The sequence below is a fragment of the Astatotilapia calliptera genome, chromosome 3 (assembly GCF_900246225.1).
Source record: "Astatotilapia calliptera chromosome 3, fAstCal1.2, whole genome shotgun sequence".
In the NCBI taxonomy this organism is placed as follows: Eukaryota; Metazoa; Chordata; class Actinopteri; order Cichliformes; family Cichlidae; genus Astatotilapia; species Astatotilapia calliptera.
The window spans coordinates 33,466,256-33,483,760 of record NC_039304.1 but is presented as its reverse complement, the minus strand read 5'-3'; the positions used below and the strand labels follow the sequence as shown (position 1 = coordinate 33,483,760).

Genomic DNA, 17,505 nt, shown 5'->3' with positions numbered 1-17,505 from the left:
CCCAAACCTTTTCTGCTCGAATGAAACGACAGCTGGTAGCAACCACAGGTTGGTTGGTGGGTGGGGGTTGGGAGCTTTTGGTCCTGGACTAAGACACAGATCTGTGTCTGCTCCACATGTCTGACAACACAAAATGTGTGAAAAGTTCATTTAAAATTCATTAGTTATGAATAAAATCATAAGCATAGCCTAAATGAATGATCCAGCATGTATATAATGATTCTAAAAATGCCGTTCTACATCATGAGAAAATTTTCTCTTACTCTGAATATATTTTTGATTATACAACTTGTGCAGAATAAATCTATGTGACTTTATAACTTTTACTGAAGTAAAAAGTCTAAATCCATAAAATTGTATGGCTGAGGAATAAAAATCTTGGACATGCCACTGACTGGGATTATATATATTTATGACACAATAGAGCTTTATAATATTGGAAATAATGTACTTGAAGGCTATGGCAGACTATGTTTCACTGTAAACAATAAGCACATTTCTTATGTCTTAAATGAGTCGGATGTTCTTTTCATGCTGTCCACTCCCCTCAGTGTCCCAAAATCACCTTTTCAGCAGAGACTTTATTCTAGTATCCTCCATAATCGCTTTATTATCATATCAGATATTTCAACCACAGCTTGTCTTTTGTCTTCTCTCCCTCCCCTCACCCCCAATTGCTCGTGGCAGATAGCTTCCTCTCCCTCAGCATTTTTGTGCTGGAAGTTTCTTCCTGTTAAAAGGGAGCTTTTCCTTCCCTCTGTTGCCAAGTGCTTGGTGAAACGGAGTTATCTCATTGTAGGGGGTCTTAACCCTACAATGTAAAGCATCTTGAGGCAACATTTGTGATTTGGCATTATGTAAATGAACTAGACCATGTTTCAATTATTTATTTCTTGAATTCAATTAAATATTTCTTGTTTTTCTCTGTGTTTGGTCATTTTTTTCTTTATGCAGCTATTCCTTAGCTTCCAGTTATGTTTCACTGCCACTGCCAGATAATTAAAATCCATAAGTCACTTCCATTACTGCTGTACAGTTTATTTAAAATACTCCCCAAAACATTTCTTAAAATACAAGTGTTAAATTTACACATCATAAACACAGAACATGATTCTCTTTTAATGGGCATCTAAAATATGTACAGGTATGGTTTTCTGTCTGTTTCTCTGCGAATGCCGGTGGATTGTGGCTTAGAGGTTTGTCACTCCTGCTCCAGGTCTCCAAATGGCTCAGGTGCCTCTGTCTGTGAGTCAAAGATTGAGGGGAGTGTGTGAAATTCTGGACAGTGTTGTGAGGGCGTTCAGGGCAGAGGTTACACGAAAGAAGGAGTTAGAGTTTTGCCTGCATGGGGCGAGAGGTTCACGCATCAGCCTTCAGGGTCCTGTCAGACTGATAAATAGGTCTGCAAACCTGGACAGCGACAAACATGAAAATAAGTCCAGACATGCTGTCTAGGTGCCTTTAAATCTAATCTCATTGTGACATTTGGATTGTAAAAAGCGTTCACACCCTCATTAATGTGTGGCTGATATGTGGAGGTGTACATTTAGGCAGGGAAGGGCTGTAGGAAGTGCAGTTTGAACAAGGAGGTCAGTGTGAAAAATGCAACACAGGAAAGACGAGAAGAGGGAGAAAAAATTCTCCCTATTTATACATCCAGGTCTGTCCTTTGACTTCTCTGAATTCTTTAGTTTAGGATTTCTCCGTTCACATCAGCTTGAAAAATCCACAACACATCCACACACAAAAACATCTGTCTTTATGACATGAGAATTTAGATTTAGAGTTCTTAAATTGTGGTCCAGTCACTAATGGTAGCCTATGAAAGGATGCTCGACTGTACCGTGACAGCTTATGTCATACTATGATGTTGCAACCCTGAAATCGAGACCAGTATTGTATTATTATCATTATTTTTATCACACAACCATGACACTTACCACTATAAATATAACAAGCAAACTCTGATTAGCCATATTACAAGCAAGAATTGGATTGGATGCATGCATTTCTTTCTACTGTATGTGGCTCTGAGCCATTAAAAACTTCCCAGCTTTAGTCCCCAGATTTGCTTTTCTATAGTAACTAAAGTCTTTCAGCACCCTTTCACCAAATTAAGATGCCGTTGGATTCCCCTATTTCTCAAAATCCTCATCTAAACACACATAACAAAACATAAAGCAGTGCTCCTAATTGAGAAAACATGTAGCTTGCCGTGATATTTCAAAGTAGCAGCAATCACAAGATGGTCTCCAGCTCTTTGGGAGATAAGGAGCTGATTAGATCTTCTTCTCTGTGGCTTTTGCGGTCATCATCTCCTTTGTTGGCTTTGGCTTCTCTGGTAAAACCTCCTGACTCAGCACCTTCTGGTTTCCACACACCCAGCTCCTGCTGGGGGCCTGAGGCCTCGCTGTCAGTCGAAGTGTAAATACGTAGGTTGGTATGATGGTGGGGGGGAGTTGTGGAAACTTGACGTGGCAGTGGGGGTCTGACCCCAGAACCAGAGGCTCCACCTGAGCCAACCACCCCTCCAGCAAAGGACAGAGCTCTGGGATTGGCAGCAGACAGGCACACGCTGTGGGTGGTGGTATGTGACATCATGCCGCCGTAGTAACAGCTGCCTCCGCCGCTGCTGGTGATCCTCGTTTTCTGCTTGAGGTCTAGCACCAGGCTACGTCTTAACCAAGCCTTCTTTACCTCGGTTTGCACCTGGGAACAAGATTTATTTAATTTTAGTTCCTTTATTTTGTTTACCAGATAAAAAAATATATATAAATATGAGTCGATTCTGTATTGTAGCTTTATTACCTCACCATTGCAGAAACAGTAGATAAACGCCACAAAAAACCCCTGCAAAGATATGAGATTTTTTTCAAAAGAATCAGCTTTCATTATCATTGCAGTTGAGCTTACAGCATATAATTGCATGCAGTGCTTGTTTTTATAAATGTGTCCTGACCTGGGAAGAGTTGAAGAACATCTCGTAATGCATCTGCACCTGCCACAGCAGCCCAGTGACCTCAGTGTAGGGAAGAGCCATGAACACCATGTAGTGAACTCCAAACAAAGGCATGAGGACTAATGTGGACTTGAGTAGCTTCCTGCAGAACAAAGAGTTTATTTCATTGATGTTTCTTGTCAAACAGATGGGAGCTTAAAGTCCAGAGATTAAAAACATCCACTATTTTCCTTGGAGGGTTACCTGTACTGCTGTCGGGGGTCCAGTTTGCCCGTGTTGGTTTCCCACAGTTTAGAGGCCAGTACACGAATGATGTTAATGAACAAGAGAAAATTCACCTGCAGGGAAAGAAACCGAAATCCAGATTTAAAACAATATACTCAGAATATCAGTCTTTAATGCTCTTCTGATTTAAATCCCCTTTTCTTACAACAATCGCAGCCAGAATAGGGACTTGATAGATCCATTTCAAGTTTCCGGCACTGAGATCCCAGCATCTGGAAAGAGCCATGAATCTATTTCAGGGAGCATTTGTTGTAGGAGTGTAACGTAAACATAAGATAAATGGATCACATGACTCACTGAGTGTCTGCCAGTGAAGCTCGTGCGCTGACCCAAATGGACACAAACACAGCTGGAACACCTATGACGAGCACATGGGACTATTAGAAAAATTGGCATTAGTCCAAAGTGTCACCTGCCCCAGTGTCACTTACCCCAGCCAGTGATGGTGAGGGCCCACAGGTAGTTCTTGTCAGACAGGAAGGCCATGAAGATGAGACTATGGAGGTACAACCCCTCCACCAGGATCCAGTAATGATTTGTTGCCAGGAAGTACAGGAAGAGAGTAACAGCTGCTTTACAGCCAGCCTAATGACAAAAACAGAAAATATGAGTAAAACTTGTGATAATACATTCACTGATCACTTTGTTAGGTATACCTGTTCACCTGCTTGTTAATGCGAAAATCTAATCAGACAATCTCACGACAGAACTCAGTGCACGATGTAGACATGGTCAAGGCGACCTGCTGAAGTTCAAATTGAGCAGCTGAATGTGGCATGGTTGTTGGTCCCAGACAGGCTGGTTTGAGTTTTTCAGAAACTGCTGATCTACTGGGAATTTCCCACACTACCATCTCTGAGTTTCTACTGAGGGTCAGTTCTCTGGGAACTAAAGTATGCAGAAGAGCATCTCTTAAGGCACGTGTTGAACCTTGGGCTATGGCACCAGAAAAGATCACCGCACTTCTGTCAGCTAAGAACATGAAACTGAGGCTGAAACGTTGTGTGGTCTGATTAGTCTCGGTTTCTGCTGCTACAAAAGTAGGGCAGGTGGTGGTAGGGTCAGAATTTGGCACAAATCACCAGATCTCAGTCCATTACAGCAGGTGTGGGCGGTGGATTCCTGTTGTGGATGAAGAAATGAGAAATGTGCTGTAACTGTCATGTAATGAGTGTGTGGCGAACATGGAGTGGACCCAGATGCAGGACTGATCAGATGGATTTAAACTCAAAATGTCAACTTTATTAAGGTGGAGGAAACAAAAGATAAACAATGACTAGGCAGAGTAGAAACTGATAAAAGTGACTGATTGAGATCACACATAAAGTGAAGGAGAACGTGATGAAGAACAGAGGAAGATGCAGACAAATAATACACACGAGTGTAATTTAGGGACGTGGAAACGCATGGGAACAGAATCATAACTAACAAGACAAGGACGTCATAACTCAACATAACACATATGAGACAGAGGACTATCAAAATAAAACAGGAAGTAACACGCACACACACACGCACACACACACACACACACACACACACACACACACACAAACACACACACTGAGACTCAGACTAAGGGATGTGAACTTGACACTGGGACTCGGGATAAACTCAAAAGGAGACATGACAGGCTGGGGAGACAAATGGAGAGCACACAGAGACAGGATTACAAAGTTATTAAATAGACAAGACAAAAACTGTAGACAGCCATGAAGACAAAACACAGAGAGACCAGACGAACACGGTGACATAACCAGAAAGAAAGAGTAAGAGTAAGAAAACAGAGATGAGAGATGAGACTAGGACAGACTGGACAGGAAAGAGGCATTCACATGATAAAAACAAGAAACTGGAAGTATAAATACTAAAAACTCAGAGGCACTAGGAAAACTGAACTCAAAAGTAACTAATGCAGAAAACTAATGAAAATCTCTTCATTCCAAAAGAAAGAATCCCAAGACCAAAACAAACTCAAAACACTCTGTCAGAGACCCAGCATCCTTAGGCAAGATACTAAGCCCACGGTGCTCTCTGATGCATCCATCGGAGTATGAATGTTAGATAAGTGTAGAAAAAAAGTTCTTATATGAGCGAGGTGTTTTGAGTGCTTATGTGCAAATATGGTTTGTTTAGCTTTGCAAACAGGCCATGCCATTGTGAACTACCGCTACTGTGCTGACTGCCATACAGCCGATAGTCTTGATCACAATGAAGTATTTAAAAAATGAACAAAACTGAATAACTGGTGATAAGAAATAATGCGACGTTACAATTTACCATATGGGGCTTCTGTCCTGTAAAGTTGGGCTCAGCTTCACTGCCATCAGATATGGAGTAAAGCACAGCGTCCTTCACAAAGATGCTGACCGCTCGACAGATGAAGGAGGTGAAGAGGTGAACGTGGATGTAATTGCGTGTGCAGTGGAGACGCCTGAAAGAGAGGAAGACGTCTTTGGATGCAACAGACTGAAGTCCGGAGATGCTGTTCGGTTACAGGTTTATGGATCAAAGCTCGTAAGCTGTTTTCTTCTTACTTGAAGTAGCAGAGAATGAAGACTGCCACCAGCAGGGATGCGAGAGAAATGGAGTAGCCGATGGTGTACATGAGATGGAGTCGCTCAAACACCTTCTGAAACACAGCAAGACATCTTTTCATATCTGGAAACAGAAGTGACTGAACAGATTTGAACACATTGGTAATTTTGTATCTTCAGCACAATTAGCACACTGGAGGGAAAAGGTCTTTTGAAGACAGGCCTAGAGTATTTTGTAAGAATATGGCCGGTTTACACATATTCTGTCATGTAAAGATGCAAATGCACACTTACACATTACCACAAGAATCTTTAGTGAACCATCAAAGCTATAAACATAGAGATTTGACACAAAGACTAGCATAGGGGGAGTGTGGCTATCCCTTATAGAGAAAATTTCGAATCTAAAAATACTAGCAAAAACTTGATGTAAAAAAGAAACGATGTATTGTAACATAAAACCTTGTAAAAGATCATTTGTAACCTGGGCGTAATAAAGTTGCAATACTGAAAGAGCTAAAAAAACAAAACAAAACAAAAAAAGAATATGGCTGTTGTTGTACTGTCTTCTAAAGAAGTTCTGTCTCTTTTCTGCTGTTAGATAAACGTGCACAAACAGATTAATTCAACCCAGCACTGGATCAAATGCACACACCTCCTCGTGGCTTCTGTGATTGAAGGTCAGGTATCTGGTGCATTCGCTGTAGTTTGCCCAAGTGCGGTTGATGCTTGCCACCTGCTCCCAGTTGCCTGACACATCACACTGACGGTAGGCTCGCCCTGTCCATGGGAGGGCAGGACATAATGATTAATTTTTTGAATAAGGAAATCTTTGATTTTATACTTTTCAGTTGCATTTTTCTCAAAACTACTGCTTCCTGGTTATTGAGGTTGAAGGATGCTTTTTATACTGTGTAGATGATCAGATGCTAGTATCTCTGGAGCTCTGCTACCTCTGTGGTTGAAGTCATAGATGTACTCCGGGCACTGAACTGAGACCAGCTGACCTGCTGTGCTCTGTGGCCAGCAGATGATCCCATCCCACTCTGGGGTGCAGTCGCCATCTTCAACAATGGTGTGAAAAAAGTGTTAGCAAGCTGATAGATCTGTGTATAGTTCACACATTGTGCCACCTAACGCTGTACTTTTATTCGTAGACTGCTCTTGAGTAGCTTTGCATGATTCAAAACTTAAAATAATCCTCAGTGATTTAAACTTCAGTTCATATTTTATCTGAAACAGGCCCCTCCTTGACTCACAAGGATAACTTATACATGAGCTGCCCTCATTATCTAAAACCTCTCCATGTTTAATATCAGAGGTGAAAATCACAGAACAACCCACAACATCAGTGTATTGCAATTTGTATCTTTTTGCAATATACTGCAATATATTATATTCCAATTCATCACCTTTTTTTTAAACTGTTAATTATTTCCTCAAAGTTAGTCACCTCAAGGTGCTTTATATTGTAAGGTAAAGCCAGAGAAAACCCCAACAATCACATGACTTCTACAAGCAAGCACTTGGCGACAGTGGGAAGGAAAGCTCCCTTTTATGTGAAACAATTCAATACAGCTCTGCAGTATTGCCACACAACAGATTACAATACTATGCTGTGTCGATTTTTCACCCCACCCCTATTTAATACCACTGTAAGGGTATATATGTGATACACAGTTAAGGGGAGTATAACTGGTGCATTTGAAATAAACATAAACAGAAAAAATACATATAAACACAAAAGTATACCCATATACCTATTAATCTTTTTTACATGACCATAATGTTACATCATTAAGTTACCGAAATACTAAATAGGATTTTAATGCTGCTACCAGACAAAGTTTAGCTAATTTAAACTTCTTTAAATCACATTTGGCTGCTTTTACCTGTAATAATACATCATATAAGACCATTATTGTCTTTTTATGGCACTTTTAGCACTCCATATATAGATTTCCTTCAATATTGGAGGTAAAATTGTAAATGAGCTGATGCATAAACATACTTGCTTCCAATGCTTCCTCAAGATTGGTAAATCAATAAAAATGTAACACTTAAAGCTTGAGTCACATTTCCTGAGAAGATTTGTAATATTTAATAATACCGCATTGAATCAGCTTATCAAGCATCAGCTTCTCCATCGCATTTCCAAATTAAAAATGCCTCGCTGTGTAATAAAAGAGATATTGGAAAGCAGGATATTGGACTGGGTGTTGCATCTGATCCTAAATAAAAAAGTGATGCAATAAACAGTTGATCTAATTGTGTGTTTGGACGTGCACTCACTGACCGCCTGTTAAAAAAAGGCTCTTATTTGACAGGACCTTCTTTGAAATATTAAAAGTCAGACATACTTCCAGTGTTGACTGCTTTTTATTTCTAACTGGAGGCTCACAAAGTCATAGAAAGTATTCAAAACCGGGGGGAAAGCAGTTCCATAAAGAGGCACTCTGTATAGTGTTTAAAAAGAAGTCCCCAAACCTTTAATGAGGGGCATTTGTGCCTTGATGCCCCTTTCACATCTGGCATGAGCACCAATCAGAAGGTAGATCTGCTCATCCCGTGTGATGACATCATCAGAGTCAATCTGTAAGAAAAGGAACAAAAAAGCATCACATGAATTATGAAGACACGCCCACCAAGTTCTCAGTAATACTACGTATAGATACATTATTGCATATATGTCATTTCAATGGTAAACAATAGAAAACAAGATTAATACATAATGATCAGCATAAATCATGTCATTTATTTATACTGAAGGGCCATATAACCCATCTATGCATCGTTCTGAGATGATCCTCATGAAACTCTCTCTGAAGTGATTCATCAACCACAACCTCTCCCAAAGATCTGATGTGCTGCCTCCAGGTGTTGTGAAATAGTTGTGTGAGAGTGCGGTATGTGATGATGGCCCGCCAGGCCCTTTATTCACAGCAGCTGGGCTGCCGCTGGCCACACGGGGATCTCATCCTCGGGGGCCATGCTTGTGTGAACCGGTCAGCACAAGCAGCTTTGTGTTCCCGGGTGCATTTCACGACTGAGCATCAAAACTAGCAGAGCATGAGAACGGTTTGGCAGAGGGGAGCAGCGGAGCAGACAGAAGATTTGCAAAGGAAGAGAAACAAACAAAGCAAACTGCCACCTCTTCAAATTATTGAAAGTCCTTTTTTTCTCCTTTAAAATTCCGTTTTTTTAATTGATGCTTTAAGGGCCTTGTAGTGAATCAAATGGCCTGGAAGTCATATAGACGGACAGACTGTATTAATCCCGTAATTACAGCAGCACAGGGATCAGCAAGAAGTACAAACTAATAATATGAAACATTGAAAAACAAAATAAAGAAGAAAAGAAATCTAGTATAGAAATTAAAAAACAAAAAAACCATATAAGTAATTTCTACTGTCATTCAGTGGACTTTGGCTTGAATAAAAGAGGTGAGTACTGACTCTCACATGCTAAAGAAAACGATTTAGTTGATTTATAAATTACCATGTAGGTAAATGAATACAACGTCACAGTGAAATAAACTGCAGCTGGCTAAATGTTTGTTTCTAGTAACGCTGGACGCTGAGCAGCGATCATTCGCTGTAGAGGTTTGATTAATGTTTACTGTCAAGCAACCCTTTGAGTAAATATAGAAAATCGGAGGTTTATTTATTCAGATAAATAATCATTTAAACATTGTGCTTATGTAACAAGATTAATTACTTAAAGTTACCATTTTGGGCATAAATATTTTTTGAGTGTATAAAGATGCAAAACATATGTCTGCTTTATAATAAAGGTGAGAAATCCTGTTATCAACATTGCTAATAGATAATAATTGGTAAACAGAAGTAATACTAATACTAATGGTAAATAATTGAAATCTTTAACAACGTGTAACTCTGAGGATTTGGTACTTTGACTTGTTTTTCAAATTTTATTTCAGTGATTTTAGGAAATGATAGATCTGAAAAAAAAGAAAAATTGATTTATAAAACTTTATTAGATGTTACTTTTGCAATATAATGACTAAGCAGAACAATGTAAAGTGGAGGAAAAACAGTCTATCATATCATGTATGGACCAACTTTGAAACACAGACTATAAAGTTATGAATACCATTGTTGGTAATAGCTGTAGTTGTGCAAATGAATTTCAAAGGTTCAGCTACACAAGTCAATCAACCCTCAGACCTGTAAATGCAACAACATCCGGCTTCTTCTAGAAATATCTTTCCACAATTTCACTGCACTTTCATTTCTTGCCTTTTTGCTCCTGATCGAGCGCACAGGTGAGCCGGTAGCACTGACACGCTGTGAATCGCTCTATTTTCAAGATTATGTTTAATTTTTTGCATTGGAGAACTCAAGACTAGCTGCTTATGTGTCCTCATCAGTGCTTGGTTCTGAACCACATAACTGAAATTAAGAAAAAGCAACATTAAGAAGCTAAGGCACCAGGTGGCAACACAGACTATAGGGGGCTTTTAAAATGTGTTAATCTTATAAGCAACACATTTTTAAAACTGGGAATGGGAAGAAACTTGATAAATAAATAATTAAAATGTTTAAAATACATATTATATGTTTAAATATTCATTTACTTTTTATGTCACAGGGAGCCACTGGAGATTGATAAAAGGGCCGCGTGTGGCTCTGGGAGCTGTAGGTTTGAGACCCCTGGTTTAGCATATCCAGGCATCCTGTGTAGTTCAAACCCTTCACTGTTGAGTGGATTGGATCTAACAGAGAAGTTATCTGGGCCTCTTAATACAGAAGGGGAGCTTTTTTGTTTTTCTCCCGACACAAACTGTTTAAACTGCCTTAGCCTCCCACCTCCATGATCCTGTTATCCTGTCCGAGATCAACACTCAGGATGGACACGGGGGAGATCCAGAGATGAAGAAGGGCACTTACGGTCACTGTTAGCATGCTTCAGTCAGCGAAAGGTTAAAAGGGTCAAAGCTGATTATGGTTTGTGAGGTAAAGCAGACCACAGGTGACTTCTGATAAAGGAGAGGGATGGTTCTTGTGCTGCTGTGATGTGAAGTTTTTTTTCTCTGCCTCGAGAAGAACTATATTAATATATCCACTTTTTATATGAAAAGAAGTATTTTTCTACTCAATTAAATTTCTTATGAGCTTTTTTATAATTTGTCTCAGTTGTCTCATGGTTTGATGCGAGATTCACTCAAAATAGAGGAATGGAGGTGGGTTAGAATACTTTTTATTTTCCTCAGCAGGACTGCTGGAAAACTTATTCCTTATCACCCCATCAGTTAACTAAGAAGACACTGTCATCTCAGTCTTGCTGCTGAATGTCTGGCATGTTTCCTGAAGCATTAAATAAATCTAATTCAAAGCATCAAAGCGGATCACAGATACATGAAATTTTCTAACTTTGGCCCAAACTGCAGCAGTGCGGATGTGTCATGTCTGACTCAGGGTCATAATAAAGTGTAAGATATGCTGCTGCTGTGTGAAAAGTTTAAATTTAGGACACAAGACGCAAGTGAGACTAAGAATTTATCTACTGCTCCAATCCGTTTAAGATCATTATTAGCCCTTTTAAGTAAAGTTTGCTTTGAAAAAGCTTACATTAGTAGAAATCATCAAGAAAATTCAATATCTGGGTTTAAATTGCACTTATTTGACCTCATTTATGTTAACAGTAAAGCAGCAGAGAAATAGCAGCAAACCAGGAGTAAAATATTTTCCCCTGACAAACCCCATCAGTGAATAACTGTTCAATAATTAAACAATCTAAATATTATGAATGTAGTCAACTTACCAGCGCTGAGGCTGTTATTACACCGTGGAAAAAGTAAAAAACAATAATTCCTTGTGCAGACAACATGATGTCTCTCCAGCTGAAACAGAACAGCACACCTTTCACTCTCAGATCATTTTATCCTCTTCAGGTTGTGCTGAAGGAACTTTGTCCTAAAGTTAATGTTCTTCTCTCGTGTCCCATCTGTGCTCCTTTATTAGTCAACAGGAACTGTGTTTTGGAGTCTCTTGAGGTCCAGAGTTTTCTGCATGAAGCTCAGTTGACATTACTAATGAGTTTTGAGGGGCTGTCTGTGGTTGGATGATCTCTCTTTGGGGAAGAGAGGAGCACTGAGGAGGAAACCTCCTCCTTCGCTGCTCTTAGGACTGTTGGGATGAGATGGGTTGGCCTTGATATGCTGTGGCTTCCATTCACTTAACTCTTTGCTCTCCTCTGCTGTCATTATCTCTCTGTGCTTGACATTTGGCTTGTTTGTCTGCCTTAACCTGGTCTTTTCTATTCCCACTAATAGGACTCTTAGTTTTTACTAGTAACATAATTTAATACTTGGTTTACAGCATGAGTATCCCGCACTGGGAGACTTTAGAAAGCAGTGATACAAACCAGACTCATAGAACTACTTACCACACCAGTTAAAGTAATATATATTACATAATATATATTCTGATATGCATGAATGACAAATGCACAAATTATATGACAAACATTGTTTTGACAGGCATTTTTGAAGAACTTATATTTGTATGCATGGTGATAGTCTGCTGTACTCAGTGGTCCTCAGCCACAATCAGAAAACCCAGAGACACTTTAGATTGCCATGGTTTTACTCTATCATATGTTTTCCTGGTTCCATACATTTAAAAAGTAATAAAGCAACAGATAAATAAATAAATAAATAAATAAATAGGAAAGTGAAGATGAGTCTGCATTCGATAAACAATACCTCTGACTTATCAATAAAGGTGTCTCTGTCATCTTTTATTTTCTACTTTTTCTACTTTTTTTTTTTACTGGTTTGAAGTTGTTCTAGTGAGGTAGTACCATCTTGTTTTGGGGGTGCTACTGGTTTGTGACCTGCTGATGATGTCAGATGTTCACTTTGTGATGTCAGACTTTATCATATGTGCTGCACTTGAGTTGTTTATGTGATGAGAAGCTTGCCCACATTTTCCAACTGTCTGGACTAGTGAATGATGAAGTTTGTTCAGTTTGTTTCTTATTTTTATTTCTTATTTATTCTCATCCCAAACCAGTCGCTGCAGGTGCCTGCTCCTCCCTGAGCCTAGTTCTACCAGAGGTTTCTTCCTGTTGCCAACTTCTTGCTTAAAGTGCGTCATGTTATTCTAGGATCTTAACTCCACAATATAAAGTACTTTGAGACAACATTTGTGATTCGGGATTATATAAATAAAACTGAATGGAAATGAATATTTTCTGTGTTTGTTGTGCGTGTTTTGTAATCCTTTCTTTTTGTTTTCCTGACTATTGTTGGTTGTTCGGGTTTTCTTTGTATTATTGTACGATCTTTACCTTAAAACATAAAGCGCCTTGAGACGACTGTTGTTATCATTTGGCGTTTAATAAATAAAAATCTTTTTTTAAATTCATTTTACAACTACTAAAGACAAAATTGGTAAGTGGGAATGTAGTTATTAATTCATTAAATGTTCTATTAACATTTCCGTAACTCCTGTGGTCAGTTATTTAAAAATATATGTATAGTAATGCACACTATTACGAATTTACTGTATCACAGATGGCATGATTTAAAATAATTTAACAGCCTTTATTTTGACAGGTCCGATTCCGACGTCATCTCAACCCGGAAGTACCGGTCTGACAACAAGGGCAGAAGCAGCTGCGTGCTCTCCTGACTTGACAGCTCGTAAGTTGGAAAACTTCAGACAGTTTTTATTATTTACTGCGGTTACAGCAAAGTTTGGAGCTCTCTCCCTCAGACGGAGACTTTCAGCTCACTCATTAAACGTAGTCTTTGCTCCACATTTCCCACGTGTGGGACTAATAAAGGTTATCTTATCTTATCTTACATGTGCAGCAGGAGCATTCATGTAGTTGTGTGTCTGTGTGTGTGAAGGGCATGGCGGCTCCGGTGCTGCTGCTGTTGAGAGCTCTCCGCCCCCCTGTGTCCGCGGCTTCCAGCAGGTTCCCGTCTCTGGAGCCAGTTCTCCCGCCGTCTTCATGTGTGGTGTCCTCAGGGTGGAGGACTCCTCCTGCCCGGACACTGCAGCTGTGCCCCGCTTTGTGTGCCGGACATAACAAGTGGTCAAAGGTGAAGCACGTCAAGGGACCAAAAGATGAGGCGAGGGGGAGGATGTTTATGAAGTTTGGTATGATGATAAGAATAGCTGTCAAAGGTACGTGAGAATGGGTTTTGTTTTGTTTAATCGGAGCTTCACTGCTTTACGGTTTCTGATTGGATAAAATTTCACTTCTGGTTGTCATCCTCAGAAGGTGGATCTAACCCAGAGCTGAATCTAAATTTGGCCCACATACTGGAGCAATGCAGGAGCAAGAACATGCCCAAAGCATCCATAGATGCTGCAGTCAAGAGTGCGGTACGTTGATAACCTTACTGGCACAGAGATACAGAAAGCATCTGTGGTGCCACTTCAAAAAGATCCTCCTCAGTGTGAGCACAGAGCATGTTTGCAGGTTACCTGCATCCAATAGTTTTTATGCATTGTTTAGCCGGGTAGCAGTCTTAGGTGAGGGTCATTAAAAATCTATAAATATAATAGTAAAATGTGACACAGTTAAGAACAAGTCAATGGAGAACACACGGTCCCCGTTTTATCCACTCTTTTAGATTTAATTTTTAAGATTTTCTTGCTTGTTTTTAATTGTTTGAATTGTCCTGCCCCCTTATTTATCTAAGCTTTTAACCATCCACACTCCATTACAGCACTAAGGTCTTCTAATCAGATGATTCTGGATGCTCTTATCACAGGGCTAAAAAATAACGGGCATCTGGCATTTTCAGCTTTAGGCTCTTCCCTGTGGAACCACCTACCCCAGAATATCATTAGAGACCTTTGAGTTCTTACTCAGAACTCACCTGTTTTCCCTGGTTTTTAGTTTGATTCCAGTAACAGTTGTTTTAAATGTGTTGTACTATTAATTCGCAGTTTGCCCATCACAGAAATCTTAAAGCCTGCTGTAAATACAAGAGTCAGTGAAAATCTAATGTGGTGGTGTACAAAAATATCAAAAAGTGTAATTGTCCAAATACTTAAGAACATAACTGTATGTGTTATTTTTTGTGATACTGTGCTGCAGTCATCTTCTCGTCTTGTGTCCTGTCTCTGCAGGAAAAGGCCAAGCCAGCATCTCAGCACATGTTTGAGGCTCGGGGACCCGGCGGGTGTCTGCTGCTTGTCGAAGTCCTAACCGACAACAACTCACGCACCCACCAGGAAATCAAACGCCTGCTTAACAAGAATGGGTCAGGCCCGGCTTCCTGTAGTCTCACCTTTCTGTAACTGTGTCAGGTTTACGAGCGTTTTCACACCATCGCCGATGGTATAAGTGTTAACCTGCTCGACATGTACTTAAGGTTAACAGATACATCAATTTTCTCTCACACAAAACAAATCCCAGCTGTATGCAAAATCAGTGTTAACAAATCTTAAGAGATTACCTGAGAATACCTTGATAAAATATTCAAAACATGCCAGAGGAGCAGTGTTTTAATTTTTAAAGATTAGGAAAAAAAAACAAAGAACATGGACAGAGAATATCAGATTGTTATAGGAAATTTCAGGTTTCTACACACACGATACAAAAGATTTGTTGTAAAGTAGCCAGTAGATGTCCCTCTAGTTGCAGGAAACAGCAGTGATGAAAGCTTAATAGTATGTTGTAATGTATGTCTTTATTAAAGATTGTATTGCTGGTATAAGTGATGAAAAAACAGCAGGGAGATGTATTTAAGCTTGCTTGTTTACTACTCACATGTTCTTGTTGTTTTTATTCTTTTATTGAAGAAGTAAACATATCTGTTTCTAAGCCTTCGGAATAAAAAAAAAATTTTAAATTCTGCTTCCATCCTCAGGGGGATGCTGTCAGACGGAGCCCGGCATAACTTCCAGAGGAGGGGAGTGGTGGTCGTGCCAGGTCAGAACATCACCACGGAGAGAGCACTGGAGCTGGCCATCGAGGCTGGAGCCGAAGACGTCCAAGAGACGGAGGATGAGGAGGAGAAGCCCCTGCTGCAGGTCGGACATCAACCTCCAGGAAAATGATTTCAGTTTTGATATGTGCCTTTAAATAACTGATTGGAATGATTTAATTCTTTGAGATACCGACAAACAGATGTTTTTTTTTTTCAGTTTTCCATACAGTACATTAGAACACTCAACCTTCAGATCTGTCCTCAGGTTAAATACAGTTCAGTTTGTGCATTCAATACAAAATGAAAAAAGAAATACTCAAGGTCTCTGAAATGTAGAAATCTAAAAAAATAAATAAATAATTACAATATTATAATAATAGGTACAAATTTTATTTAACAGCTTGATCTACCTCTTTGTCTTTAGTTTCTCTGTGATGTGGCTGACCTGAATAAGGTGAGGGCCTTGTTAAAGGAGCTAGGAATGGAGGTTTTGTCCTCTGGGCTGGAGTTTGTTCCCCGCACACACGCACCCCTGGACGAGGATCACCTCGATGCTGCTTCAATTCTAATAGAAGCCCTCAATGACTGTCCAGATGTAGTCAGAGTGTGGGACAACATCCAGGCTCACAGCTGAGGACAGTCTCTGGACACTAGGTGGACACTAACTGTGGAATATTGGAGACAAAGGATTTGCCAGCTGACACCTCATGGGTGCCGATACTGCATGTTATCAGTAAGAACAGAGTCTTGAAATTAAAATTGAGAGTCTGAAAGTGTGACTGTATTAGCCTTATGGATGTGGTCTGTATGTGGGGGGGAAGCCATCCTGAAATACACTGTGCTGTGGGAAGTGAACTGCATCTCCATACTGACGAAAGAATTCATCATGTAGGTTTGTAAAAGTTATTAAAAGAGGTGTTTTAATGAGTCCTTTTTGATTGAACATGACCTCAAAGTTAACCTTTGGACTCATAGAAGGAACAAGTGTTTGTGGATTAGCACGGATCAGTTTAAAATAAAACTTCAGCCCTCATCCAGACATGAGAGACAGCTTTGAGTAATGCTTTTGTCTAAAATCTGTTTTCTATAATAGTCACAGTAGAAACATGCACAATAGACATGCTGAAAAAAGTGAAAAAATGCAAACAACAGGACATAACATGTTTTTATCCTCTGGGCCTCCAGGTCAGAAGGTCACACTTTAACTGGCCCACAAAAAAATCTAATTGATTGGCTTCCTATAGTCCCTGCTTCATCCATAATACCTCGTCATTAAGAGAAATGTGTTTGTAAAGCATCTTTCAAGGCCAACGTCAGAACGTGCCTGGCAACAAATGAAAAAAAATTAAATACAGTATATCAGATACATGAACAACACAAAGTCTTACATATAAATACTCAAATGCCTGTCTGAGTAGGAATGTCTAGCCTTTTTTAAAAGCCTCTTCTGAATCAGTAAAACAAAGAGATAAGTGCAACTCATGCCACCCCACCCCAAAGGCCTGGTTTCCACTCATTTTAAAATGAGACACCACCAGCAGTCTGTTCCAAAGTCCTAAGGGTTGAAAGAGTGGGTCAGTAAAAGTTTTAACATGTGCCGGGGTGCATTGCCATTTAAATTTTAAAACTGACTCGAAAGTCAACAGGGAGTCAGTGAAGATATATTAAAGTTAGGGGATATGAGATCTCTTTCTGGAAATATTAAAAGACACGCAGCTGCATTTAGGACAGATCGCAACCAATTATTAGTCCAAATCTGCAAAATAACTAGTAACTAAAGATTTAAAATAAATTTAGACTCAGCTCAG

At 39.7% G+C, this 17,505-nt stretch overlaps 2 protein-coding genes across 4 annotated transcripts; one reads left to right on the top strand and one right to left on the bottom strand.

The window, feature by feature from the left end:
* Positions 1-1,112: 1,112 nt before the first annotated feature.
* On the bottom strand, positions 1,113-11,869 carry pth3r (parathyroid hormone 3 receptor). 2 transcript variants are annotated; one of them, XM_026163006.1, is made up of 13 exons: positions 11,566-11,869; positions 8,269-8,374; positions 6,735-6,845; positions 6,437-6,561; positions 5,782-5,876; positions 5,525-5,678; positions 3,676-3,829; positions 3,542-3,602; positions 3,390-3,456; positions 3,203-3,297; positions 2,960-3,101; positions 2,809-2,850; positions 1,113-2,709 (listed from the first exon to the last, which is right to left on the bottom strand). In XM_026163006.1, exons 1-13 carry the CDS (start codon positions 11,629-11,631, stop codon positions 2,239-2,241), a joined length of 1,689 nt encoding a protein of 562 aa, XP_026018791.1. In that variant the 5' UTR covers positions 11,632-11,869; the 3' UTR covers positions 1,113-2,238. The 2 variants fall into 2 exon arrangements, with proteins under 2 accessions (XP_026018791.1, XP_026018792.1); XM_026163007.1 differs by having other exon boundaries at positions 5,782-5,873.
* A 1,505-nt stretch (positions 11,870-13,374) lies between these two features.
* taco1 (translational activator of mitochondrially encoded cytochrome c oxidase I) lies at positions 13,375-16,738 on the top strand. Of its 2 annotated transcripts, XM_026163008.1 has the most exons (7): positions 13,375-13,450; positions 13,661-13,940; positions 14,035-14,141; positions 14,895-15,028; positions 15,638-15,800; positions 15,915-15,962; positions 16,122-16,738. In XM_026163008.1, exons 2-7 carry the CDS (start codon positions 13,664-13,666, stop codon positions 16,329-16,331), a joined length of 939 nt encoding a protein of 312 aa, XP_026018793.1. In that variant the 5' UTR covers positions 13,375-13,450; positions 13,661-13,663; the 3' UTR covers positions 16,332-16,738. The 2 variants fall into 2 exon arrangements, with proteins under 2 accessions (XP_026018793.1, XP_026018794.1); XM_026163009.1 differs by lacking the exon at positions 15,915-15,962.
* The last annotated feature ends 767 nt before the right edge of the window (positions 16,739-17,505 follow it).

Bases quoted from the DNA above. Each gene is read 5' to 3' on its own strand.
- taco1 (XM_026163008.1), top strand. From the start codon at position 13,664: ATGGCGGCTCCGGTGCTGCTGCTGTTGAGAGCTCTCCGCCCCCCTGTG. The intron at 13,941-14,034 runs GTACGTGAGAAT...TGTCATCCTCAG, and splicing joins GATAAGAATAGCTGTCAAAG to AAGGTGGATCTAACCCAGAG. The intron at 15,801-15,914 runs GTCGGACATCAA...TTTTTTTTTCAG, and splicing joins AGGAGAAGCCCCTGCTGCAG to TTTTCCATACAGTACATTAG.
- pth3r (XM_026163006.1), bottom strand. From the start codon at position 11,631: ATGTTGTCTGCACAAGGAATTATTGTTTTTTACTTTTTCCACGGTGTA. The intron at 3,457-3,541 runs GTGAGTCATGTG...GGCTCTTTCCAG, and splicing joins GCTTCACTGGCAGACACTCA to ATGCTGGGATCTCAGTGCCG. The intron at 2,710-2,808 runs GTAATAAAGCTA...TCTTGTTCCCAG, and splicing joins ACTGTTTCTGCAATGGTGAG to GTGCAAACCGAGGTAAAGAA.